Here is a 27409-nt window from a genome sequence, read left to right as displayed (position 1 = left end):
AACAAGGCTAAGACTGTTAAGCAAACAAGTTTTACATTTTATAAGATATGGAGATTGTATTTTTAATCCTTTTAAAAAAAAAAAATACCCACCCTCTTTGTCTTGAAAGATTATTCAGTCATCTTGCCTCCTGTTGATGTTGACAGGCCAAAGTTTGAGAAGGTAACCAGAAAAGAAAAAACAGATGAATTGGTGGCAGTCTGTATGCAGGGGGCTGAAGCGTGTTGGACTTTTGAATCAGTCAGGTAATGGGTGAAATTGTGTCTGCTGCAAAGCTTATAAATCGCAGAGCTGGCAGTATTTATCTATGTCTCAGACAATCCTGCTGGGAGATGGGAGCGCTGAAATGAAAATCAACAGCCAGCTTCACCTCCCCTCTGCTCCCGTCAGGTCATTTCTCCCCCACTACCCTCCTCTTGAAAGCGGGTGTGCGAGGAGAGGCTGATAAATATAAAGTATGTCGAGAGACGCCTTCGTCTGCCCTCTGTTTTCACCACTATTCCCAGGGTCATTTTAATGTATTTTGTCCAAAACTGATGAGAACCCAACAAATCTGCCCCTCTCACTAAAACTCATGCATATATGTGCTTTTGAAAAACACCAGGCTCACATCTGTTACTCAGAAAAAAGCCCATCAGCTCTAATCCTCCAATGCTTTTCCACCTGAACTTAGTTTGCATATTTCATCTCCCAAATCAAGACTTTTTCCGCTTGAGTGGTGGCAGGGCTGCTCTGTAATAAAAGATGGGACAGGAGCTATTCTGGTCTCCCATCCAAGACAATTGGCCTCTTGGCTGTCTCTAACACTCACACCTTGTTACCAGATCTGCGAGGGAAGGAGTAGAGGAGACAGGCATAGGCACAGAGAAAAAGGGGTGGGTAGAGAGACGAGGACAGGAACACAGGGAGGTAACAATAACACCTAATTTCAGACTTCATTGTAATTCCACTCTCATCCTGGTCCCCGGCGACAGGCGCCAAGCCAGCCAGGATTCTAATCATTCCTGTTGTCAGATTGCTACCTCAAGTGAGATTGAGCTGATTGCTTGAACAAATTTGCAAAGTAACAATGCAATTTACGTCAGTGTGCCTTCGGGAGGGATTTAGACCTCTGATTGGTAGAGAAGCCAAAAGGACAAAGATGGAGAGTGCTTGGCGCCTTTTCAACCGAGACGCTTTTGCAGGTTAATTAATCTAACTGTTAATCACTACACATATATAAAGGTAAACTGTTGTATATACATTTGTAGAAAAGTGAGGCGTTAGCTCATCATTTAGGATCTCACTAGTTTTGTCAAGTGTGTTTCATACTTGAAAATAGGGAAATAATCCAGGGGCGGATTATGCACATTATAATCTGCTTTTATGCGAGTTGTTTTCTGCCTTTATTTCCTGGTTCTTTCTAATTTCTATAATGCTTGCCAACACATAATCATGAGGTGGAAATATCATACAGTTTAAATAGAATCAATAACACAACTTGACTTTAGACTAGTATTACCTGTTTAAGTGTCAACCTAGTTTCTTTTTCTACTTTTGTTTTGTTGCTATGGATCATGAAACAAATGTGATGCTGAGTGAAAATACAATAGTTAAACCAATGATTAGTTATGGTCCACCACATATATTACTATTGCCAGGACTAAGTATTGCCAAAAACAATTTCAACAAAAATAATCTGACAGCATGTACTGGGCTACACAATATCAAAGAGAAACACCTTAGAAAACATAACAGATGAGAAACAAAAGCATTGACAGGGATTTGGCAGGATAAAGGTTTGGAACCAAATTAAGCCAATATCCCAAAAGGAGAAGGTAGAAAAATGGCTTTATGTCAGAGATCTATGATGAAAGCGACTTATTATACCAAGATCTGAAATATCCCACAGAAAAAGTGGTACTTTTTGGTGATTTTGCTTTTAAATACAACACAAAACAACACAAAACTAAAACGTGATTGTATATCTAACAGGAAAGTGTTAGATATACAGTTAGTAAAGGGAATTAAAAAAAAAACATGCATTAAAGTTCAGGATGCTAGAAGTGATATTTACAAACTATTCTGTTTGAATAAGATCGATGCGATTTATGACCAGACATCCTGCACAGCCTGCAGCAGAGTAAGTTAGATTAAATTACAGATACATTCTTTGGACCACTGCTTTTCCAGTTAAGACCTTTTATTGTTACACATAATCATGGTGATACATAATAGATCATTGCTCCCTTTAACTCAGTACAGGAGCCAAGCTAACATATTGTTGGTGTTTTTTATTCAATCTCTCTCTCATGCCTCCATTGCCTGTAGAAGAGCCCAGCATGGATCAATTCTATGTATTTCTTTTGCTTTCACAAATTATAAGTGTAATACTGATTTCAAGTCATTTATAGAGTTATGAGTTCATGTGTGCCAGCTATTTATTCTGCAATTACATTCAGAAATGTCAACTTGTTGACTTTTCCTTCATATGCTGCTTATTTGTGTCTCTTTTGCATAGGGTGAGTTGGAACAAGCCGGCCTTTGTTGACTTATCTCCCTCCTACTGGAACTTGCTTCAGAAAACCTTTTAATTAAAACATTAAAATTATCTCACTTAGTGTTTTTACTCAAAAATTAAAATTTCTTAAGCCTGTTTCACTAACATTTGCCTGAATCCATTGAAAACAAGATTTTTATTCTTAATTTGACTAACATTGTTAAGTGAAAAAAAGAACGTAATTGTCCATATCTCCTGGAAAATGGGAAGATTTAATCCTTATGTATAACCACACATGTCACACTGTATAAACTGGAATCCCTGATCATCTCAGCTGGACAAACCCAATCATCTCACAGCATGAATATGAATTGGTTGCTGTCCATCAACCCATGATTAAAGATTCCCCTTACACAGAAGTGCGGGTTACATAAAGACCCTTCACTTCCTGCATGACAGTTGCTATTCTTCACAGTGATTACTCTATAAAAATATCTGACATTTTTTAATGGGAATGAACTTCTGGAGTCATACACCACCGCAGACATCAATTTACCAAACAACTAAAGACTTGTCAGCGACTAAATGACAGTGAGTGTCTCATTCTTTGCAAACAAGAAAACCAGGGAGCACAAGCACAGTTACATAAAATAAAATGCCAGCATAGCTCAGGACCTGAGGAGATTTTAGCTTCCTACCAACAGATGTTAGTAAACTAGAGACACTTTCAGGTAAAACATAATAAAAACATTACACTGTTACTATTATTATTGCTTGTTAACATAAGAATAATCCAGCAAAGGTCTAAGCAATTGTGGTTTTAATTAGTCAGGTTTAATTTATGTTATCTAACCTATGTTTACTGTTATAATATGACACATATTAAAAACTTTAAAAGATGCTGAAGTTGTACAGTGATCTTAAGATTTTTCTATATTTGCTGTAATTTTTACAACATTTTTTTTCAATTGATTTAATTGATTTTAATCAGGGTTTCTTCATCTTTTTTAAGAATAATGGAATGAACATGCTATGGGCAATAATTTTGAAAACCTGTCTGAGTTCTTTAAGTTATTCTACAAGGCCTGAATTTGTGTTTCATGACCCACAGGGAGCTGCCAACCTCAACTTATTGAGGTTAAAACACCCATGTATGTTGATAAATGGTGGCTCCTCGGGTAAAGATGTATAAAGTCCTCACTGTAAATTCATCTTAATACAGGGGGCTACAAAAATAATATAATGACAATCATTATATACTTATTTAGAAGGCAAACAAAAACAGCAACCATGTTAGGAAATATTTGTTTACCTTTCTTAATCCCTTATGGCATAGTAATTGATGCTCTTGTTTTTAATACTTATTTTTTTAATGAGATAGCACTGCTTCTTGAACATTTTTCAGGGCTGGAGCAAAAAGAAACTATTCTTTGTGTGGAATCTGTCTCTGGTCCTTTTTTTCTCTCTCTTTTACTGTCTATTCTTCAGCTCACACCTCAGGTTTTCTAAAGGATTTGGGTCTGAGGACTGTGGTGGCCATTAAAGCCATTAAAGAAAGTCAATTTCTTGTGCCATGAAACGTATCTGTTTTTGTCATTAAGTGGTTGATAGGTGAGGTAATAAACTATATTTTGGTCTGTGGTAAAGACAACCAGAGTGTTATTGACATATGTCCTGGCATGGCTTATAGTGCATGTTTTATATGATCCTAAACCAGACACAGAGGATCTTTGAAAGAAAAACAGGCCCATGGCATGACAGGCCTTTCACCATTCTTGATATAAGATCCTTTTCTCCATGGTCTTCTTTTGCTTCACTCCAAACTCACTTTGAATAATAAGTTATTTTTCCACAGTCACTCAAAAGCCTAAAACTTTTGAAAGCCTGGGTAGAGCTTCCACACACATTTACTTGGTTAAATTCACTTTCCCTGGGCTGAATATTGGTCCTTCTTTTTTATGTTTTTCTCTAGCTCAAAACACCATCCTACTCTTATCAAACCAAAAAAGTACATTTCCTGTTTAATTCTAAATAGAGTTTAGCAAACTCTACATGGTAATATCTATAATGCAATTGCAGAGACACCTAAACAACTCATTAGCATTTAGATTATGTCTAATGGTAGCCAAGGAGACCTGATCCCAAGATGCCAGCCTTTGCTTTAGCTCTCTTCTATGACTTTTTTTTATTACACATGTTGGTGTGATAAATAAGAGTATTTTTTAAAAGGCCCAAGAGAAATGGGCCTCTGGATAATGTCATATCTAAAACCCAGAGAAGTATAAATGTCAAAGATTACTAATGAGGAATATCTATAATTCCTGATTAACTGAATAATAAAGCACAATAAAAAAACAATTTAATTTTAAAATGAAGGTGTTGGCAAAATGTGACACGGGTGAAACAATGATTTCTTTATTTTCTCCCCATTCTGGAATAAATCTTCTCATCTTCATCTCATGAAGGGTGGATTTTTCTGCAAAATGAATTATTATTATTATTTTTTTTTTTTTTTTTGCGCTCCTGCAATAGAAGATTATTTTAGGTGCTTTACATGTTTTTAACAGAGGCAGCAACAGATTTCATCTTCATCTAAAGTTTCTGTCCTTCCTGGTTGTAACCATGAAAACATTTATTTGAATCCCATTCTTTGTTATTACCCAGACAGTTTTTAAATAAAACTATAATGCAAAAAAAAAAATTATCTTTAATTTTTTTTTCCAAATATAAAAATTCTGACTTTGTTCACAGCAGGAAATTATAAAAGTAGTATTAGTTCTATCAAGTGGCGTCTTTGAGGCCAATACATTGGTCTGGGTCATGCTGTCATGCATCACATGCTGTCTGCTATGGTACAGCAGAGCCACTAAAAGGCTGTGCTTCCTGTTAGATTGGTGTGTACTGAACTGTTACATGGCGACCGCTGAGCTGTTGGAGTCACTAGAGCGCTGCTGGAAAAACGATTATCCAGACATCAGCAGGATGCTGGCTGCTCCCACTGGAAAAGTAATCAACTTTTTTCCCTCTCTCTTTAAAAAAAAAGAAAGAAAATCACCAGATATTTGGAGATCTGGCTAGTTAATCCTAAAATAAGAAGCCCAAAGCACCCAAGACCAGTGTGCCCTTCTCCAGCTTACACCCCCTGTCGTTATTGGCTCTTCTTCTACCTTCATAGGCAGGAGTAGCTATTGTTTTGTTCCCAGAATCCCAAAAATGCCAGCAGAAAGTCTCTGTGCGCTGCTTTGTTTTTTCTTTTTACCTGATTCAATAAGGGCCCTCACACATCTCGATTGGCTGTATAGGACTTTCTGAGGCCCTGACCAAAGCCTTGCACTCATCATTATCATCCCAGACTATCCAGGAACATAAATCTACAGAACATAGGAGTGGGATCATAAAGGAGTTTGCAAAGTTATGAGTAAAACAAAAGATCCCTGCCTAGATATGAGAATCTATGTACAAAAAAAAGTGCAGTCTACCAAAATGAATCAGCTGTGCCCTGTAGGGATTTCCATCACCTTTCTCAGAACTTGATACCAAGCCGAAGAGGAAGCCCGCACCGGCTCCTTTTATCTTGCCTCAGATTGGGTGATTAGATCGAAGAGCCCAGCAGACGAGGCGCAACTCCTCTCAGCCACACTGAGAGCAAAAGCAATGTTCCACAAGACTACACATTCATTACTCAAAAATAAATCCCCATTAAACAAATGCCATGTGCATAATTAGGCTGTAAGAATAATTATAAACGTGATTAATTTCTCCAAGGGCAGTCTTCTGAAAATTGTGATTGACAACGGAGCAAAGTTATCTTTGCACAACTCCGTCCTCAGGAACGCGTAGAGGTAGACGGTGGAAGAATAACAAGCAGTGAATCACAGAGGCGGCACAGAGATGAGAGAGATGGATGGCTAAATATTTACTTCACATTCAAGTCTAGACAAATGCAGCCCCATCTGTGTGTTTTGGTTGAAAAATGTATGAAAAACCTAAAAATAAATTAAATCTGAACTGTAGAAGTAAAAGACTGTCCAAAATGTTTGCATCATGGGATAAAATCAGCATTTCTTCTTTCCTTGATAAAGTTTTTATCAAAATATGTTGATCTTTAGGTCCTAAATTGCATCCAAAAACGAAGCAAAAATCATGCAGTGCTACAAATGGCCCCAGGGGCCACACTTTGGATGCCCCTGCAGCTGCATAATACTACACTGAAAAATCATTGTTTTCAATAAAATTACAAGGACCACCATTTTTGGCTTCCCTTTACAAGCTGGCTAAAATAAATTCATCAGAAACATTTTATTTATTTATATTTTCATTCTGATGATGCTCATGACTTTTTGATTCACAGCTGTGTAACACTGGTCTGTTATTCTCTCATAGCCTGAGGCCAATAAGCTAGAGGAATAAGAACCGTATCTATGCTACTCCCACACAGTGAAGGAGTATGAAGTAAACTCACCAAAGCTCAATGGAGAGAGGAATATTGAGTTTCTGCTTGTTTCGCTGTTTAGTTCAAAGGTTTAAGAGCTTTTCAATATCGCATGATCGAAATGAAAAGACCAACAACCAGGCTCAAAATTATTTCTACACTTTGGTAGATTTAAATCTAAAATTCAATTAAAAACTTTAATATGAAAGGACTGAGCAAACAAAAAGGAGTGAAAAAAAAAACATTCAAAAGGAATTTCAATTTTGAAACCATATATGTTCTCTTATAACCTTTGTAAAAGATTACAAATTGAAAGATATGTATATTTTCTTAGGAATACATAAAAAATAAAGAATGAACATTGCAGCAATCAAACTGAGCAGCTTTCACATGTTTCTGCTGGTATTTCTAGCATTTATATTTGGTGATGTGCTTTAAATCTTTGAGGTTGAAAGGCCACCTTAAAAAAAACTGCGGTAAAAAATAATTTTAATTTAAAAAAAAAAACAAATTTTAAAGCAGAATAAAAGCAAAAATTAAGATAAATGCAGGTGGTAGATCTATAAAACCACAGCTTTCAACTAATAATACCTCAGTTAAAAGTAGTAATATGCTTTTCTATATTTGGTTCTAGTTCTGGGTGGACAGAGAAGGCTAGAACTAGAAGACCTGAGTGTTTCAGTGATTTATAGACTTACAGAAGGATGTTAAAGTCTATTCTACAGGGAGACTGCTTAAGGACTTCAGAACTGGATGTGCTCTACTTTCTTAGTTCTAGTGAGAACACAGGGAGCAGCGTTTTGGATCAGCTGCAGCTGTCTGGACTTTTTAGGCAAACCTATGAAGACACTGTCGCAATAATCAGCTCTACTAAAGATAAATGCATTAACCGTTTTTTAAATCCTGTTGGAAATTAGTCCTTTAATCCTGGAAATGTTCTTCAGGTGATAAAAGGCTGACTTACAGCCTTTTTTGCCTCTGAAGGTTCAGTTCTGAGTCCATCATGACACCAAGATTTCCGTTATAATCTGCGGTTAATAGCTGTTGCAGCAATTCTGTTGTATATATGTATGATATATATATATATATATATATATATATATATATATATATATATATATATATATATATATATATATTAAATACAGCTATACATCCTATTTTGGGGATTTTATTTATGCTATCATTGGACTCAATTCCTCAGGGGCTTTAAAATATAGAACCCAACAGGTACAATAGGTTTAAGGCAACTATTGATGCTTTTATATTCCCTTTCAAGACAATTGGTGCTAAACAGAGACTTAAAAAAAAGGCTGGTAATAAATGAAAAAAAAAACAACAACAAAGTTTGTATTTCAGCTGCTTTAAGGATCAAAGAGGAGGTTTACCAGCAGATACATCTATTCTGAAAGGTTGATAGAAGCTATGCATTGTGGCTAGGGTTGTCACGATACTAAACTTTTCAACTCGATACCGATACTAAGGAAAATATTCGATACCCGATACCATTTTCGATACCACAAGGATAAAAACAAAGACTCCAAAAGTCTACAGAAATATTTTCATTGATAAATAAAATACAATAAATAAATACAATAACGGTTGTATGCTGTGCATAATATTAAGCAAGCTTGATAAAAAACTTATAAAATTCAAATTAAGTGTTCCTTTCTTGGCTATGCTTTGCACACATAACAATGACACTAGCCAAACCAGTTAAGACACAAAAATAATTCTCAGCAGCTGCACCTCTTACAAAAAAAAAGTCTGAAACTGAAAAGAGCACAGAATTATTCAATCACACAGTGTTCTGAAAGTGCATTGTCCTCTATTCTGCACTTTAGATGAATGACTGCTTAGGTGTCACTGGTGACGGCACTGTATCGATACTTTTAAAAACGAGTATTGTATCCGGATACAACATTTCAGTATCGATACTTTTTTGAGTTTCAATACTTTTGACAACCCTAATTGTGACCCTAATATATTCACTAAAGCTGTGACAACTATGGTGGAGGGTCAGTGATGCTGAGGTCTTGTTCTCCCTTTGAAAGCCCCAGGAAGCTTTGCTACAGTGTTTGGCATCTTAAACTCTGAAATATAAAGACATTCTAAGTTCAATCCAGGGAGCCTATTGGAGCAAACAGAATAGAGCCATTGGTGGTTTTTCAACAGGATAAAAATCCAAAACTTAAGGCAAAATCAAAATAGTAAAAGTTGATTTCGAAGGGAAGATGTGGGATGAGCTGCAGAGAGGAGCACAAGACAGGAGCCTGGTAATCAGAACGCAGAAAAATGGTCTAAGACCTTTCTCTTTTGTTTTACTTTTGTGAATTAGAAATCCTAGTTGTCTCACTTATAAAACCAGGGTTCCTAATAATAATTGAATCTTAATGTGAGATTATTTGAATGGGATAAAACATTTCGGACTTTCTACTCAGCTTTAGCAATAATAATAAAAGGTAATAAATCTTTTCAAAAGGAAAATAACATCTGAAAACTGGCTGGCTTTGGTCCAGTTATACTTGTGCCCTTGAAAGTTAAAAACCCTGTGATATAAACAACTGCAGCTTAACACCAGCTAATTTTATATTTCTGGGGGAAATACTAACGTTTAAATATCAAGTCAATTCAGACTAAAGAAGCAGAAATTTTTTTAGAAAAATACAAATATCAACCACATGGTGGCGCTCCAGGAGGAAACGTTAGCAGCTCTTTAAATGCTCATGAAAACAGTTTACTGGGCCATTACAGCATTGATTGCAGCGCCTGAGTAGAGACATAAAAACTCAGCAGAATGGTGCTGATTGAGAGCACAGCCAGAGGATCAAATATTTTAGGAGAAAAATAAGATTCATATTTAATAATTAGTTTAAGAAAGTCAATTTTTTTATGTGTAAATAAATCTTGACACACGATAGTCATTTGGCTTAAAATAACCAGAGAAAACAGCTACTTTCTTGAGATCTGAATTATAGTATTAATTTTAATTCCCGTCACTGGAAATAAAGAGCTTCTCTGGAAGCAAAACAAAGCCATATAATAAATTTTCACTATACTGACCTATGTCCTGTGAAATGATCCAAGTGGAATTCAGAGTGTGTGACAGCCCATGATTTCTGTTTTAGGATGCATCTGAAATGTCCCCAGCCTTTGATCTGTTTAATGTGAACGACCCAGAGTGAAGGAGTCACCCATCACTGGGGTCCCACCGTAACCCTTCAAAAAGCCAGTGGCAGCCACAGGCCTTGATCTGTCCGCCGGCTCAGGCGTCCCGCTGGCAGGACCGTGCAAATATTCACATGGAGGTGGCCATCCCTGTTATTACTAGTGTGCCTCTGCTGTGAATATCTCTTGATGTGCACCTTTCATCTTAAAATCCATCTCTTTGGGAGACAATGAGGAGCTCCCACCCTTCATCCTTTTGAACTCACCAGGTGGGGGCATCACAGCCGACAAAGGGAGGGATGGGGTGGGATTGCTGCATGCTGCATTAATACTGTACATAGCAGCTCTATCCAAACATTTACTGATTTATTATAAATTCCAAAGAGCCATTAAACTGCTACGGAGAAAATAAATAAGAAATAAATCCTCACTAAAGATGGGAACTATCAGGCTACTGGGTGAAGACCTCCCATATGAAAAATAAAATCTCTCCATTCATACTGACATCAAAAGACCACAAGATAAAACATTGATATGTCCACATTTATTGTGCAGTGACTTTTATATACATCCACTTTTTGTTTTTTTACACCTAATTTACATGACCAGTAATAAATTAATCTATTCTTTATTATCATATGACTCAACACAGCAATCAGAGGAGAAAACCACAATAACTCCAAGTGACACAAGTGACAAGGCAGTTATATGAATCAACGTAAAGTTCTTTAGTGTTTCTTACATCATAACAGGGGCATATGGACATTGTTTTGGAGCCGTGACACAGAGACAGTGTTGCTTTCAGATACATACAGATCTCTTACAGGTAACATCCTTAAAACCCTCTCTTAATGCTTCAGTATATGTAGTGTTTGTATGTTTCACAGAAAGAGAACTCTGTTTGGCACATTGATTCTGATTTTAGTTATAAATCTCCTTTTTTCAGTTAGAAGAATTTTAGTGCTAATAGTTAAAGAGAACAAAGAGCCTAAAATGCCACAATTTACGACCTTTTTAAACATTTTATAGATGACAGTTTCACAAGCTAAAATAAATACATAAGAAATGTCTCAGTATTTAAATAAATGCGTTATCTTTCAAAAAGAGCCCCAACTAAATAAGTAAACCATGAACACCTGAAATAAACAGCACATTAATCATTTCAGTGTTTATCATTTCCATTCCATTTTTCATTACACCCAGACAGCGACCGATACAGGTTGTTTTTTTATAAGGCCGATGCTGATTATTTGGACATCAGTACAGGTGATACCAGGAATGTGCAGCTGATTCTTCAGACCCATATTGCTTTCTCCATCTCCAATCAGATGATTAAAATGATACATTTATAACAAATGTTACACAAGTCTCAATTTGAAAAAAAAAAATCATATTTAATCAAAGAAAATATTAATAACAGAGCAAATTGAAAGAAATGCATGCAATGTATGTGCCTTGGCTGATCAGAAAACCTGGCTGCATGAATGCACTAATAAGTTGGTGAAGGCATGCACCTTTTTTTATTAATTATTTTTTATTTTTTTATTAAATCAGCAGATGCCCATTTAATAATAATAAAAATAAAAATATTGCCCGCTGATGTATCGGTTCATCCAGTCTTCAAAGATATTGTTACTACTGCTGATGAGGTTTTGTTTTTAGGAGAGTTTGTGTGTCTGTCTGTGTCCAGCATAACTTATAAGTTATGGATGGATCTTTTAATCAGAGGTGTCCCTCATGCAAAAGATAAATCCATTAGATTTTGGTAATGAGCAAATCATAATATGGATTTTTTAATTTATAACCTTGCAAGATATGGATATTTGTCAGAAAAAAAAAGCAGTTCCCCACTAAACCAGAGGGTGGCAGTAGTAAATTGACAGGCTCAGCAGGTATTTTTACTGGAGACAAAAACACAAGAAAAGGGAAGGTTGTTGGTTTATTAGCAAGATCAATTGAAAACATTAACAGATTGTATGGATAATATTTTTTTTTTTTTTTACCAGGGTAACAAATCACTGAAATTTGATAATGATCCAGATCATATTCAGGTTTTAGTCACAATATGGGGCAAAATTTGCTGCTGGGCAGTGTGCACTCTCTGAGAGCTTCTCTAGTTTATAGAGCATCCATCTTCATATTAAAAAAGTTGAACTAAAAATATTGAAACTCTCAAGCCCTTAAAAATCACAATCAGCTTTGCAATGGTTTTTAAAATGAAGAACTTTAAAGCTTTAAAAGCAGCGTTTACTCAAAGGCGAAATAAAATGTGGGTGAGTGTCATAGAAGTTAACACAGTTGTAGAGGATGGAAAGTTGGTTCTGACCGATTAAAAACCATCTCTGTTGAAAACCTTTTTTTCCCAGGGTAATAAAACAGAGGAAAGTTATATCAGAAAGCTTAGGTCATATTACAATAGGTAGATTAAGATGAGAGGGATAAGCTATTATGACTGTTTAGCTAAAGGTGATAGCTGATTTTTTTCTTTCTCCTTTTCAGAATTAGCTGAAAGAGAGCTTAACCGCAGAAACTGTTTAAGGTCTATAGTTATTTTTTTCCATTTAGCGCCATATTGTGGCACCTTGAAGATGCAGTTCTCAGAAGTCTATCCCTAGTTCTCCTAGCTTTACAAACTCACCATGAAGGTGAAGAACTTTCAATCACAACTTCCATCTTGGATGGTTAGTTTTCTACACTGAGGTCCAGGTTTGGTCTTAAAAATGAAAAATCACTCTTTGGAAACTTAACGAGGTCTTCGCAGAATCATTGTACTCTTTTAATTTCTCATTCTTGTACACATTTCTTTTTATACTGGACATAGAAATGAAAGGAACTACAATGAGTTAGAAGCCTTTAAACAGCTGAAAATGTAAAGTTATAAAATGAAGATATTTGCCTCTCAAACTGTCATTAAGGCTCAGTGGACAGAATGCACAGCAAATTATTCTGCCCAGCAGCTTATCTGCAGGCTAATCACCTCGTCTGGAACAATGTCAGCTTTTTAGAGTCGCTTTGATTGAGAGATAGGATAATTATAATGTACTGCACCAGAAGATTATAAAATCATTTTATGTACCTTTTAGAACTTTAATCAAGGATTTCCATGATTAATGAATGATTTACTATAAAATGCTGAGACATTCAAATAATCAAACATTTTTTATGTATTTAACGTATGCATTTAAATCATGTTTCAGCCATTATATCTGTATTATTTGCTAAGATCGATAGCATTTAGCATGGTGGCAGTTTGGGCCTTCAATGGGACATTATTTTGATGAGAAAAATGATTGCGTATTGACACAATTACTTTACATAATTTTAGATCTGAATCATTTTCTTAATCATAACATGAGTTGGATGGCAGATTAGTTAAAGGGTGTAGAGTTCAAAACTGCCCAAAACACCTTATAACTGCATTTTTAACATTGGAGATGAGCATTACTATTATGCTACATACAGTACTGATCACTCACAACAGACACAAAGATAAAATACAGCTCGGCTATTAGTGTAGTCTTTATAAAAACTAAAGTGAACGCATTAATGTATTAACTGTGTTCAGTGTTTACACTTTAGTGTATAGAAAGAATAGAAAATAAAATACATTAACCAGAGAGGCCGAGGCCGAAAACACATAGAAAATATAAAGCCAGTTCAGGTTTCACTGACCTGATGAGATCTGAATGTGAAATAAGTGACAGAAGGTTTAACTCTCTAATGCTAGCTTAATGCTAACCACTGACTAAAGTGACATGCCTATGCAACACAAAAATCACCACATCAGCTCTTGCCTCCTTTTTTGATACAGGAACACAAAAAAAAGAGATATTTATAGGTTACACTGATGGCTCTTGAGCACTACACTGCTCCAGACAGCAGTTATCTAAGCTATCAAAACATGCAGCTCATGGTGAGATTATACAGTACTATTTATTTTTTTGTTGGTGGTAAACAGTTGTGATAAAACCCAGAGTTTGTATCTTTATTACTATCATCATCATGAGATAATGGTTTTCATCATGGCTCTGTTGTTCCATTAAGCCTCACATTCAATCTTTAAAGAAACGCTCATTTACATGGAATAAAAATTAACACATGGTTGTCATCTAATCACATCATACAGAAACATCTGGTTATTGCACACTAGCACTGAGATTGCAAATGTTCATGCAGAATGAAAGAGAGCACACTACAATTCAATCAGTGGTTGTTCGCAATGTGATGGAGGATGAAGCAAGTCGTTGGAAGACTAAATTACATTGTTTGGGAGACTCATGACTACATTGCACATGAATTATGACACCCTAAGCTGGTACAGAAAGTTCTGTGGTTGAGAGAAAATAAAATCAGTGTGAGGATCTTTGAAATGAATTGATGGCTGAATTAGTGATGCTTTTAGTAAACAAGCAGGAATGTTAGATGAGAACGGTACTGTGGAGGAGAAGACTGAGCATTTCAGTGAGGGGATTCTTGTGTCGGTGGGTAAAATATATATTACATTAGAGTTGGACATTCGTAGCATTGATCCAGGTTAAAAAAAAACGACACAAAAGCAGCAGACTCAATGAAAGAAGAAAACGTTTCATGTGAGCGGTTCGTGAGTTTGTAAAAAGTAAAACTAAAAAGGAAATGTTTCTGACAATTCCCCCACAAACTGCTTCACACACTAGAGACTAGACAAGAGAGACAGGCGTAAGGCGAAATGGAATCCTTATAGGACTGGTGAGAGTGAAAAGGGGCGGCTGTGACAGGATCTCTGCGTATGACAGACAGACAATCCTTGCTTCAGCTTATGGGGACTGAGAACCTGACCTGTAGCTCTTAAAGGTGCCCAGCAGACTTTGCACTCCTTTCTTAACCCGTCGAGCCACAGAGTCAGCAGGAGGAGTGGGCAGGCAGGAGGCCAGGCTGGGCGGGCGAGCATCCAAGCATTTCTGGTAGCGAAGCTGAAAAAAATGATAAATAATGATGTTAAACCTTTAACCTGTTGATACCCAATCTAATTACTCTTCCTGCCATGAGTGGTAATTAATTATTCATATCAAAAGCAGACCAAAACAAGATATGTTTTTAATAGAGCAGCAGCTGGGCTTTATTATATCTCTGAATTTAAATTGTTCCAGAGTTCTCATTTTAGTCATCTTCTGAGTTTTTAAAGGCACAGAGAAAACGTAGTCAATGAAAATCTACCCATCTGTTCTCACTACCATCGGTAAATAACATCTTGTTGTTCTGTTCGCTCTGTTTTGGGGTTGAAAAAACAGCACAAAAATGTCTTATATCCATAAAATCAATAACATTTCCCAGTCCCAAATTTTCTTGTTTTTTGACAGTCCTACTAGTTTTAAAATGTTCTTATTAGTCAAAATAAAAGCCACTAGTAACAGTCAGTGAGCAGGAATAAGCAGACAGCGAGGAGGGAAAGGATAGCTGTATAACTGCCTAGTTCAAAAATATAATTAAAAATATCACCTTTTCTTCCTACTCAGATAAATTAAAAGTTATGTACAGATTCCGATTAGTTCTAGGCTTTTATGGTTCCTTCAATGCCGTTCTGTCATTCTGTTGCTGTTCATCTGACTCACCATACAGGCAGCTTGCACAGCCTCACTCAGACTGGCCGCATTGGGTTCACACCAAAACATGTGACAGGTGAACTCCTCGGGACCTTCAGCCATGATGAAAGCAAAAGTGTGGACATCCTGTCCAACTCCCATAAAAGACAGGAAGCGCACCCTACACTCTGAAAGAACCTCATCATCCTGGAGTAGAGACATATGAAAAGAAATAAGAATTCAGAGCATCAATAATGTTACAGGTCCAAAGAGTACAATATCCAATAAAATCATGGTTTCGTTTTGAAACATTATAAGATTAGTACTTGCACTTAGACTTGACAGTTTAAACTTCAAAGCTGAGTGAGAGTGAGTAAACTCTATTTTAAAGGGGTCATAGAATGCAAAACCGAGTTTACATTGTCATAGATGAATAATGATAGTTCAGTGGGTGAAATTCACCATAAAACGGGCAAATTCAAACGAAGCCCCTAATTGACGTAAACTCAGGGGTTTTGCCTTATTTGGTTCTGGCCTGTACTTTTGTTGTGCCCCGAAATCGACATACAGACCAGCCCACTGGTTCACTGGCCCAAGAACATGAATAGAGGAAGATGTAAGACACAAGCTTAGCCGTTTAGCCCACAGTGGGTTTAGTTCTATAAGAATTACAAAGCAGACAGTTTCTTTACTGAAAATGAGCCAGAACAACTGGGGTAAATGCAGTGTTCCAGGCTGCACAGAGAAAAGGGAAAATTTTTCACAGTCTTCCCAAGAATCCGAAGACTCTACAGGCATGGATTATTTTTGTGTATCGGGTCCCTGCAAAGTTTGATGCTCAGCTGTTCATTTGCTCTAAGCATTTTACGGAAGACAGCTTTTAAAATCTTGGACAGTTCAGTATTTGCTAAACTTCCTTTACTGAAATGAGTGGCTGTTCCGACCGTAAGGCCAACAAAAATGCAAGCTATAAGTATTATTCTGTTGCTAAGCTGTTGATAGCAATGCTAGCATATCTATGGTGACCAGTTTTGGGTTTCTGAAAAGGAGGACCAAACCCGATCCGGTAACGGTATGTTTCTTATTAGTCATACCGTTACCGGGTCGGGTTTGGTCACTCTGTCCCCCGCTGGCTCCCTACCCCTGTCCACCGGGGTTCTCAGACCAGCCCCGGAGCTGATAGCTCGGTTCGAATGCCCGGTGTGTTTAGACTACGTGCTACACTGTAGTCAACCAAAATCCCGGACGATTTTGAAATTCCCTCCGGACATTTTTTTAAATATGTATGAAAAGCAGGACATGTCCAGGAAAACAAGGATGTCTGGTCACCCTACCATATCAATATTTTGATGCTTCAGTTAGTGAATGCTTGTTGCTGTGATGAGTCTTTGCTCAGCAGCTTCACTCGTTGTAAACTAACCAATCAGCACACAGCTCATCTAAATATTCATGGCATTACAATATAAGGAAGAAAACCTGTGGTTTTATTCTAGGTCTTTAAACCAGCCTTGCATTAGGGCTCATAGAACAGCAAATATGCCATTTTCAGCCCAACCAACGTTACACACCCTATTCAAAGACCTTAAGGACAGGTACCAAATACCATATATAATCATTCTATGAACCCTTTAAAACACATTGCAGACAAATATGAAAATGGACAAAATCTGTTGTTTAAGGTAGATTTTTTTTTTTTACCTCTTTTGAAAGTATAGTTAGGGTAGCTGGGGCAACATTGACAGAAACAGGAGTCCAGTCATTTTTAGCTCTGCCAGCCATTGCAAACTCCAATGCTTCATTTAATATCTCCATTCCTGTCAAAACCATGAAAAGCAAAGTTATACGTAGTAAATAACTGTAAAGATTTTACTAATAACAGAATTGTATAATCTAATTTCCTTTACCAACTGGTCTGGCCACTGGTATACAACCAAGATAATAAACATGGAAGCGTTGGAAGAGCTCATTCTTTGGAGCAGGAAACTCTGTTAAAGTAGAAAAGCTTTTATTACTTAGTTGAAACATTTAAATAAAACAGGAAATGTTAAAATTATCTGAAGTTTTTCAATTTTAACTTCAACATGACATTTACCTTCAATGCCAAAAGGTTTACTAGGGTCAGAGGAAAGTCTGCTCACTCCTGGTTTATTAGTCTTTCTCTCCATCATGATCTACAGCAAAATGACAGTATATAACTTTCAGGAAGGAACTTAATAATTCAAAATTAAGCCAAAATAGCCACTTACCTTTGAGCACATCTCATGCAAGCTGGTGGCGATGTTCTTGGCAGGTGAGTCGCAGCGGAAAACATGACACTTCAACACTTGAGTGAGGTTGTCTCGAGCCACATAAGCAAAATCCCTGCATATGAAACAAGTGGCTAAATGTTTACTTTGAGATTCACTTTTGTTAAAGCACCTTAGCTATAAATGCTACAACACGTCTAATTTCCAAATAGAATTTAATAAAGAATACCTTTCCCTGTAAATGATGGAAAAAGCAGCATGAAAGAAAATATAAAACAGCCGTTAGAAGTCAGACAGACAAGTGGCGCAAAAGATTAGTGATATATTTTAACTGCAGTTATAAAAGCCATCCAGCAGAGGGCAGCAGCAGCATGAAAAGTCAACATACGAAGCAGTTCCTATCATAGACACCCACAGTGCCTTCTTTTTAAAGAGTACCAAAATGGAGACTAAGAAAGAAATAAGAACACTAGCAAATGAGAACTGAAGCTGTTTATAAAGTCAGAAAGACCATCAACAAACACTAATCTTTATCTGATTATTTCAGCAGAGTTAAATGTGAAGAATATTTTCAACTCTATCAAATCTGCCCAGGGTTTTAAATTCAAATAATGCACTAAATATAAGACATAAATATAATAGAAACATTTCATATTAGTCTGACCTTCCGTTATCTCTGCCGACGCCCCAAACACGGATACTGCCAATTGGCTGAGAATGAAGAAGTGTCTGACCCAGAGGATCGATCAAGTTCATTGTGTCGTTCTCCAAAACCATTAGCATGTCTTTTCCCTGTAAGAGAATGAAGAAACTTAGTAAGAGCAACAAGATTGAACAGTTTGTAGCAATAATCTGATTTGGACTCTATCTTGAAAAATATAGAATGATGACAGAATTGATCTTGAATTGGTTAAATAAACTGAAAACAAGCAGTGCAACTACTTTCTGTTAAAAGATCAGAAAAGCTGACTTATAAAAAAATGAATTATGAAAAAAATTGTAATGCTAAAAAAAAATTGAAATATTGAGAAAAAGTTTAATATTTGTTGTCCCTTATTTTACAAAATGACTCTCATAATGTATAGGTTCGTTAAGCAGTGAAATAATTCAATTCTGTATTTCTTGCAAAATTGATATTTATAACACAGGAGTGTCAAACTGGTTCCAGAAAGGGCCGTGTGGCTGCAGGTTTTCTTTCCAACCCAGCAATAGCACACCAGACTCCATTCATCTCATCAAGTCATCATGTTAAGACTGGACTCACTTGACGGGATGACTGGAGTCTGGTGTGCTATTGCTGGGTTGGAAAGAAAACCTGCAGCCACACGGCCCTTTCTGGAACCAGTTTGACACCCCTGTTATAACATAATACAGTGGCTCAAAAAATATTTCCTATTTATAGAAAGTTAAAGTGAAAGCAAAGATGCATCAGTAACCAAATAATCGAGGCCTTGAAAAAAATTCAATTCAATCAAAAGTGCACATAATTAGCAGGGAATGCAGTGAGGCTAGAGTTCTTGCATCAAGAGAGACTACACACGGACAAGTCCTACTGAGAAATGCTGCTGGAATCAGAAACATCAGGAGTATGTTATTTTCCAACAGGACTTGGCACCTGCCCAAACTCTAAATAAACCCAAAGCCGTCACTGTGACCATGGTGGTACTGTGCCTGGTTGGTCAGTTAAACTCCCATTAACTCAAAAGATAATCTTTTGTTATAATAAAGACCATCTTAAGGCCACTATCAAATCAACCTGGGCTTCTATTAGACTGAACCCTGCATGCCAAAGCCACACTGAGACAATGACTGATGCAAAAAGTAAAACTATTTTCAGTAGCTTGATGTTTCTGTTTAAATAATTCTTTTACAATACTCAAATTTTCAGAGACACCAAATGTTGGGTTTTCATTAACTCTAAGCCCTTATTAAGAAAATATTTTGCCTGATTATTAATACATTTATATACAAGATTCAAATTTAAATAAGAAGAAAATTTTTTTCAATAAATATAACTCGTTGCGCTGTATTTTTGGACGTTGATGGAAAAGTGGCAGAAGAAGACAGGCGTATCCGCTCACCTCTCCCCAGATCCCTGCCGTGTCATGAAGGTTGTGTTTGTGATAAGAAAGCTGTCGGATGCAGTTGTTCACAGCCACACTACTCTTGCCAGGTGCCAGATCCTCCTCGGACATCTCCACCCAACCCAGAGAGCGCACTGCAAAACACTGAGTACAGACAAAATGTCACTGATGAGAAAAACTTAAAAGTATGCTACTATGTCCTGTTAGCGTTTTTGTTTTTTTGTTATTTCTGGTTAAATATTCAACATTTCTCAAACAAATCTAGTTTTTTTCAAGGTCCCAAATTAAAGAGATGATTTGGTTGGCGACAAAGTAAAAATCTACTTCTTCACATTGGCCCAACCAAATTTTGAAACCATGTTTAAGTCTGTATGCAAGGCCCAAAACAACTTCTGCTCCTTTTTATTCATCTACTAAGCAACTGCAGCATTTTACATTAATCCAGAGGGATTTAAATTACTTTCCTATCATTGATAAGTTACAAGTTAATGCAAGAAACTAACACGTCATTACAGCTGATTAATTGAAATATTCTCATGTCTTAGGAGAGAAATACCAAAATGATGTTTACCTTAGTCTCTAAATCTGTACATTGTGGAGCTCGTTTTTCTTCTTCCTCTGATTGGGAGCAATTGTAGCTACAAAAACAGAAGAAAATGTGGAAGAAAAAGATTACAAACTGCAGCACACAGACAATAGGCTAAGTCAGATGTCATTTTCCAAAAAAACTTCCACATACTTTAAGTTGATGGATGCATAGCGTAGAGTTGCTCCCTCAAATTCTTTCAGACTCTGATCAGATGCAGCTTCTCCCTCCTCCTGAACAAAGACAAGAGGATTTATGTCAGGCTGTCTGCCTAAGTGTAAAACCGCTCAAGACAGTAAAAAAGGCCTAAAACCAAAAATGAGTCAGTTTGATTACATTAGCAGTGATGTGGAAAACCAAATGGTATAAGTAACTACAGAACTGCTTCAAATGTGGCTTAAAATACACCAAACTACAACCTTAGGAATACATGTTGCCATTTCTCCCATTATTAAAGCAGATCATATGCTCAAGAGGACCAATCTGGCCGAAATTAGCCCACTTACGCAATCTCCAAATAAAGTGTTTATCAGATTTAATGTGTCACTAATATAATAACCACACTAAGAAATTGGGAGGATATTTCTAAACAATTGTGACTTGGGTTTTGTCTCTTACCTTCCACAATTCCCCTTCATCACCACCATCATCTGTGCTGGAAAGCTGAGCCCAAGTTTCCTACCAAATATAACTTAATTTATTAAACTCACAATTATATTTTTAGCCCCCTAGGCAACAGGCAAACTGTTCAGGTTCCCTCACCTCAGGTTCCTCGCAGGGTGTGGTCTCCAGTGACATTGTAGAAGACATCATGGAGTCGCCAACTTTACCCAAGGGCGAAGGAGGTTCCCACTGGGTGGTGCCAGTGGGAATATGCCAGTAATATGTGCCAGATGTATCGCGAACCCTCATCCACCCAGACGGCAGGTCTGTGTCCGTTTCAAACGCACTGGAGTCCCAGAAGGATTCTACAGAAAAAAGGAAAAATAAAAGAAACATTGAGAATGTAAAGAGTAAACTAAAATATAAAGCATATCCTGGATCTACAATCTGAGATTTGTGAGCATGGCTAGGCGAACCTTTTTAAGAGGTTTTTATTTTGAAAGAGAAGAAAGGGAATGATGCAGAGTATTTAGCTCACAGAATCCTATTTCAACAATTAAAAAACAGATTACTTAAGATGTCGAACATGCTAATATGGCCACAGGAAGAAAAAGGAAAAAAACAACAACAAAGTAATATAAATCCCTTGGATGAACGTTGTTAAGCTAGCTAGCTAGTGGAGGTAAAACAGTGACTTTTAATTTAAGCTTAAAGAACCAGCAGTCAAGACATAAACTGTAAAAAGGTGAATTGGTGGTTTGCAAGCTTAGCTTTTTTTCCTATGCACTAGCTGGGCTCTGCTCCCATGACACTGAAACCACTGCAGTATGATGTCAGTGTGAGTTGATAGGATATTTCATCTTTAGGTGGGCTGTGTCTGAACATCCACCTTAAACCATAACTTCTCAATCCCTATATAGAGCAGAGACTATATAGTAAACTCAATAACTGACCAATTGGACAGATAATCACTATGTTTTGCTCCCTGTTGGTCATCAGACTTTGGGCTCCTCACACATTGCCTGCACCCTCTTTGTTCTCCCCCTTCCCCATAACAAAACACATGATGCTCGCCAAGTGACCATTGATGCTCACTACTTTTCCAAGTGCACTGTGCAACATTTTGAGTTCACAACTTTTTCATCCACTAGACATTCGGACGCTCGTATAAAATGCCGTAACCATTAGATATTACTCTATAGGGGTTTGGGTGGCTGTTCGTAAACCAAAGACAAACATTCTTCAACATTTATCTTACTTTGGAGTAGAGCTGGGTGACAAATGCTGATAAATTGATTCACTTTAATTGGCTGTAAAGATTTTATTTTAAGAAAATCCAGATTTTATTTAAGCCATGCAATGGGCGTCCACTGTTCAAAGTGACATCAGTCATTTATTGTTCTCTGATGTATTCTCAACACTGATAAACTAGCTAACTAAAGCTGAAAACACTTTTTTTATGTTTTCAATATGCCAATGGCAGTGGAAAACGAAGAAAAAAAAAAATCACAATTTTTGTATTTAGTTGCAATTTGACTTTAGATCAACCATCAGCATGAAAAATTAAAAAAATATACATCTTTTTTTTATGACATTAAAGGGAGAAGATAATCATACTCATAATGGAGCTTTGCACAGTTCATGCATTAAGTCTGCAATAAAGTAAAATGCAAAGGAGATTTCAGCCAGGCATACACTGTACGATTTTTTGCCCTTTTCGAGCCGATTCTCCAGTCGTGCGAGAATTGTTTCGATCGTGCCAAGTGACAGAGTCATCATGTGTCTGCCGTCATGTAGTATACAGGGGGTAACAAGGGGCAATCCGATCTCACTACTAACCATGAATCAGGAATTGTAAGGTTGGGAGAAAATTAAACATGCTTGAAATTCAGTCGGCCGTGGTGAGGTGTTCGTGGGCAAATCGTGCTGTTGAAGCAGAGCCACAAGCAAATTTACAAGAACCTCAAGCACTGCGCATGTGCAAACAGAGGAGTTCTTCTTCTTCTAGATTGACAAATCTGACCAACGGTTGAAAATATCACACAGTGTATGCCCGACTTTAGTATGCCTTAAGAAAGTCCTTGAGATACTGACACTTATGGATAAATGTTAGTTGATATCATAGTTAATGTCCTATTTAAATAAATAAATAAAAATGGGGAGAATAAAACTAGGACATTAAAAATGATCATAAACAGGTGATATAGGATGATTTACATAAGATTCACTCTCATGTTCTTCACATTACCTCTGTTCCCATTTGGAGAATTGTCGGAGTTGTCCTGAGACATTGAAGGCCAGCTGGGCTCTTCGTCACTTGGGGTCCCATTCATGTTGGAGAAGAGGAGACAAGCATTTCTACCCACAACACTGCCTTCTCTGGAGGTCTCCACGGGACTCTGCTCCACAGGTTTCTCTCCTGAGCCTCCATCTGTGGTCTCCTCATGCACCTCAGAATTGTTATCCTTTTCTTTATCATCCTCTTCTCTCTTTTTTTCTTTCTCTTCTTCGGATTCCAGAGTGTCGATAAGTAGTGGCTCATTCAGGATGTTCTTGGATTCTTCCTGACTCAGGCCAGGTGTCATAGCTATTTTGGGAGATTTTTTTTGCTCCTCATTTCCTTGTTGTTCTTCCTGAGTGATGTTCTGAAGAGGAAAGTCTTCCCCGTTACCATTCTGGTTGATATTGCAGTTATGATCCTGATCCTGTTGGTTCTCAGCTACTTTGCGGAGCTGGTTTCGGCCTTCCTTTACCCGCTTAGCATTGTTGCCGATGGATTCCTGGTCACACCAGAGGGTGCCTTCATTCAGCTTGTTTTTCAGCTCTTCATCTTGCTTTTGTTTATTAACAACATACGCTACATCTTCATCATCGTGACCACCCATGGTAGCTTCCCTTCCAAATAATCTGGTGGAGATAAAATCAAGGATTTATTAAAGTACACATAAGATATTACCAACTTTTATGAACTTATATCAGACTAATCTGAGAATGCCTTATCAGCCAGGTTTGCCAACAAGTCTTTGGTATGGAGGCTTTTATTTGGGAATGAAAAATTAGCTAAACTGAAGATAGATATATTCAATATAATTTAAGTGATTAAAATTAAATCAAAGAGGCACAAAGACGCAAGAATATTCTACAAAGTTAATGTACTTTAAAAGAAAAACATGTGTTACAAAAAATATGTTTATGCTTCAATCAGGCTGTTTTGAAAGGGAGACGTAGTGCATTAAAAAAGGATAAATGGTGTGCAGTAATGTCACTATGTTTCATTTTTTTTATCCTCTATGTGTCATGAAACAGGCTGGATTCGAAAATGCTGACAGCGTCGAAAATTATCAAGATCAAATGTAGAAGAAAAAAAACCTTACAGAATACAGCCCGCTGTTTTAAGGTTATCCATGTTTATTGTTAAACATAAATGCTATAGATTTACAGTATAAAAGAGAACAAAAATGATCTAAAACCAACCAATAAAGACCTAAATCTGCATTAAACTATTCAGATACTTCCTATGATTGCCAAAAGGCTTTGTCCATCCTGGACTAATATTGTGATGAGATTTTTTTTGGACATAGGCAACAAAACCTTGGAGGCTGTAAGGCCATCTGGCCTTCGCCCAATAGTAGGCCTGCAACTAACGATTATTTTGCTAATCGATTAATCTGTTGATTATGTTTCTGATTAATAATCAGATAGCAAAAAAGAATTTATTTGAGATCAAACCAGGTGAAACTAAAACTTTTCCACTTGAGAAGTTCTGAATAGAGCATACTGACAGGTGGAAAAGATTTTTTATTTTAAATGCAAAATGTTTATATTCTATTTTTTACAATTTTGGTATAATTTCTACTCAAGGTGGGTCAGTCTGTCACTAAAGGCATGTTTTAGAGTCTCTACATTCCAGTTAGCGATTAATTCTAATTAGTTGACGATTATTTTAATAATCGATTAATCTGATTAATTGTTTCAGCCCTACACTATTATTTTGGATCCCCCATAGCTCTCCATTAGATTCAAGTCAGAACTAGCTAGGCCAAAAGAAAAACATTACTATTAAATTCAGTCCAAAGAAAAATTGTGATCTAATTAAAATATCATTTAAAAAAATAAAATTTAAAATCTCATTCAGCAAATGGACTGAACAATTTCTTACTTAACTGTAGATTATGACCATCAACAGCAGAATGGCAGGAAAAAAAGTAAGCATATATTGATTGTATTACACATTTTCATAAGGGCCAGAATGTAAATAGGTAAAAAAAAAAAAAAGTACACAAATAAATAAGTCAGAAAATACTGATGTGTAAACCCCCCACAAATAAAGTCATTTTTTGCCATTATAAGAAGGGCATTTTTATGCTTCGGGAGAAAGACGATTTGAAGATATGGTAGGAAGCCACCTGGAATCATCTTTGTTTTGTCATAGTTTGCCGAAGGGGATTGCTAAGGCTGCCCATAATGGATATTGTTGCAAATTTCTTAGGTAGAACAAAAACAAAGGGGAAACAGAAAGTTTAAGCTCCTTCTATGTACCATTACAAAAACAGATAATCTCACCATAATCAAAGGGAAATAGTTTAGATTGCAAAACAAAAGCAGATAAAAGCAGAGCCAATTTAAGACGGTAGAAGTCTTAAATAACACCTAGAAATAAGATCCTAACAGGCACAACTTCCCAGAAAACATTTAGCAGAGAAAGGTATATGCCAGATATTATCCTTTTAAAGACTCAGCCTACCCCAATACTGAACTTGACAGCAAAGGTCTTAAAGAAGCACACTTATTTATTAAATAAATTTGATGCAGTTAATTTAGAATAAAATCTAAAATAATTAATATTTTTAACTGAATGTTTTTTTCTTGTTTGTTTTTTTTTACAACTATTCTAGATTCTAACACAGGTAAACAGTAATTTCGATAGGTTTCATGTATTAAATGTTTCCAAGGTTCTAAAATAACATAACATTTAACTCTAGACGTCAAGTTAAAAATGATTCTGTATTTGCCTGTTTGTTCCTTTGGACTTTCAAAAGAGAGTAGTTTTATAATTAAATAATATAAAGGGGCTTCACAGTTAACAACTAAATTATTTATAATTTATAATTCAATATTCCCCGATATTTTAAGTCCTGTTCAAACACACATTAATATCAAAATCTAACTTGGACAACTTAAGAATAATTGAATATTATGTAGTTGGGCGGACGAATTGCTATTGATGAATAAATATATCAAGATGGATTGTGCCGCTTGTCACAGATAACTCGTTTATTATAAATCACTGCTAACTACTTCGAAGTCGGTATCTCACTGACATATTAACGCAAGGCGCTAACCGGGGTTACTATCATTGATGGAGTGACTGATCAATAACAAACGTACTTCAGCAGGTTCCGTCTGTCAACACGATCCCTTACGGGTTAGATAATACAACCAAATACAAAACAACAGCAATCCCCGGACAAAATTATAGATGTGGCATATATGCACTGAATGCAACATTTAAGTTACGTTGCTGCTATTCCATTTTCCATCGCCGCAGCTGGAACTAACGGGCATCATCCGCCATCATCGCCATCCGCCTTTGCTAGGCTAACGTTAGCTTCTCACCTAGCTAGCTGGCTAACGTAGACAAAAAATAGCTCCAAAACGGCTACGGCAAGAATTATTCATCAAAACTAATATTAGGAAAGTAGACTTACCAAGTCCACTAAACCCTCCTGCTATATAAATGTGACAAACACTGTAAATTAACTACATATTTCCATGGGTCGTGTTGGCTCGCTGGGTTTCTGGATGTTTTCAGTCAGGGCTCGGCTAGTGATGGAGGACGACGAACCTGCGTCACGGACCATCGTCACGGCGCGAGCCCACTAACGGCCCTCAGGCACAGAGAGGAGAGGTTAAATATCAAAGCTATTCTTTGCTACTTTAGGAAATAAAATCCGCCGCTGCAGTTCTCTGTCCTATGGAGACACCTTGCATAGTTCACTAGGAAGACGTCAGGGGAGAAATACCTGGTTGTCCATTTTCATTTTATGTTTTATTTGAATAAATAAATGTTTAAGTGACGGAGGGGAAAACATAAATATGATTATGAAATAATTTTTAAAAGACAATTGTTGGTTGGTTTAGGAGTAGTGGTTCTAAATGAGATTCAATTCTGATCTGGCAAAGTAGTTTGCATTTAAAGGAGAATTGAATCTCCATAGGGTTACTAATAAAACTGTCATAATAAAAAGTACCA

At 36.7% G+C, this 27409-nt stretch overlaps 1 protein-coding gene across 3 annotated transcripts; it reads right to left on the bottom strand.

Annotated features, from left to right (window-relative positions):
- Positions 1-12065: 12065 nt before the first annotated feature.
- Positions 12066-27023, bottom strand: apbb1 (amyloid beta (A4) precursor protein-binding, family B, member 1 (Fe65)). Of its 3 annotated transcripts, XM_038303437.1 has the most exons (15): positions 26865-27023; positions 23405-24063; positions 21316-21521; positions 21172-21231; positions 20707-20786; positions 20539-20605; positions 19965-20111; positions 18548-18675; positions 18113-18118; positions 17884-17998; positions 17730-17808; positions 17542-17622; positions 17336-17451; positions 15668-15844; positions 14873-15028 (listed from the first exon to the last, which is right to left on the bottom strand). In XM_038303437.1, the coding sequence occupies exons 2-15, from the start codon at positions 24039-24041 to the stop codon at positions 14873-14875; spliced, it is 2055 nt and encodes a 684-aa protein (XP_038159365.1). In that variant the 5' UTR covers positions 24042-24063; positions 26865-27023. The 3 variants fall into 3 exon arrangements, with proteins under 3 accessions (XP_038159366.1, XP_038159365.1, XP_038159367.1); XM_038303438.1 differs by lacking the exon at positions 26865-27023 and having other exon boundaries at positions 12066-15028; positions 23405-24041; XM_038303439.1 differs by lacking the exon at positions 18113-18118.
- Between the last annotated feature and the right edge of the window lie 386 nt (positions 27024-27409).

Source organism: Cyprinodon tularosa, unplaced genomic scaffold (assembly GCF_016077235.1).
Source record: "Cyprinodon tularosa strain WSP-4 unplaced genomic scaffold, ASM1607723v1 ctg51, whole genome shotgun sequence".
Classification (NCBI taxonomy): domain Eukaryota; kingdom Metazoa; phylum Chordata; class Actinopteri; order Cyprinodontiformes; family Cyprinodontidae; genus Cyprinodon; species Cyprinodon tularosa.
This window is presented reverse-complemented; position numbering and strand designations above follow the sequence as displayed.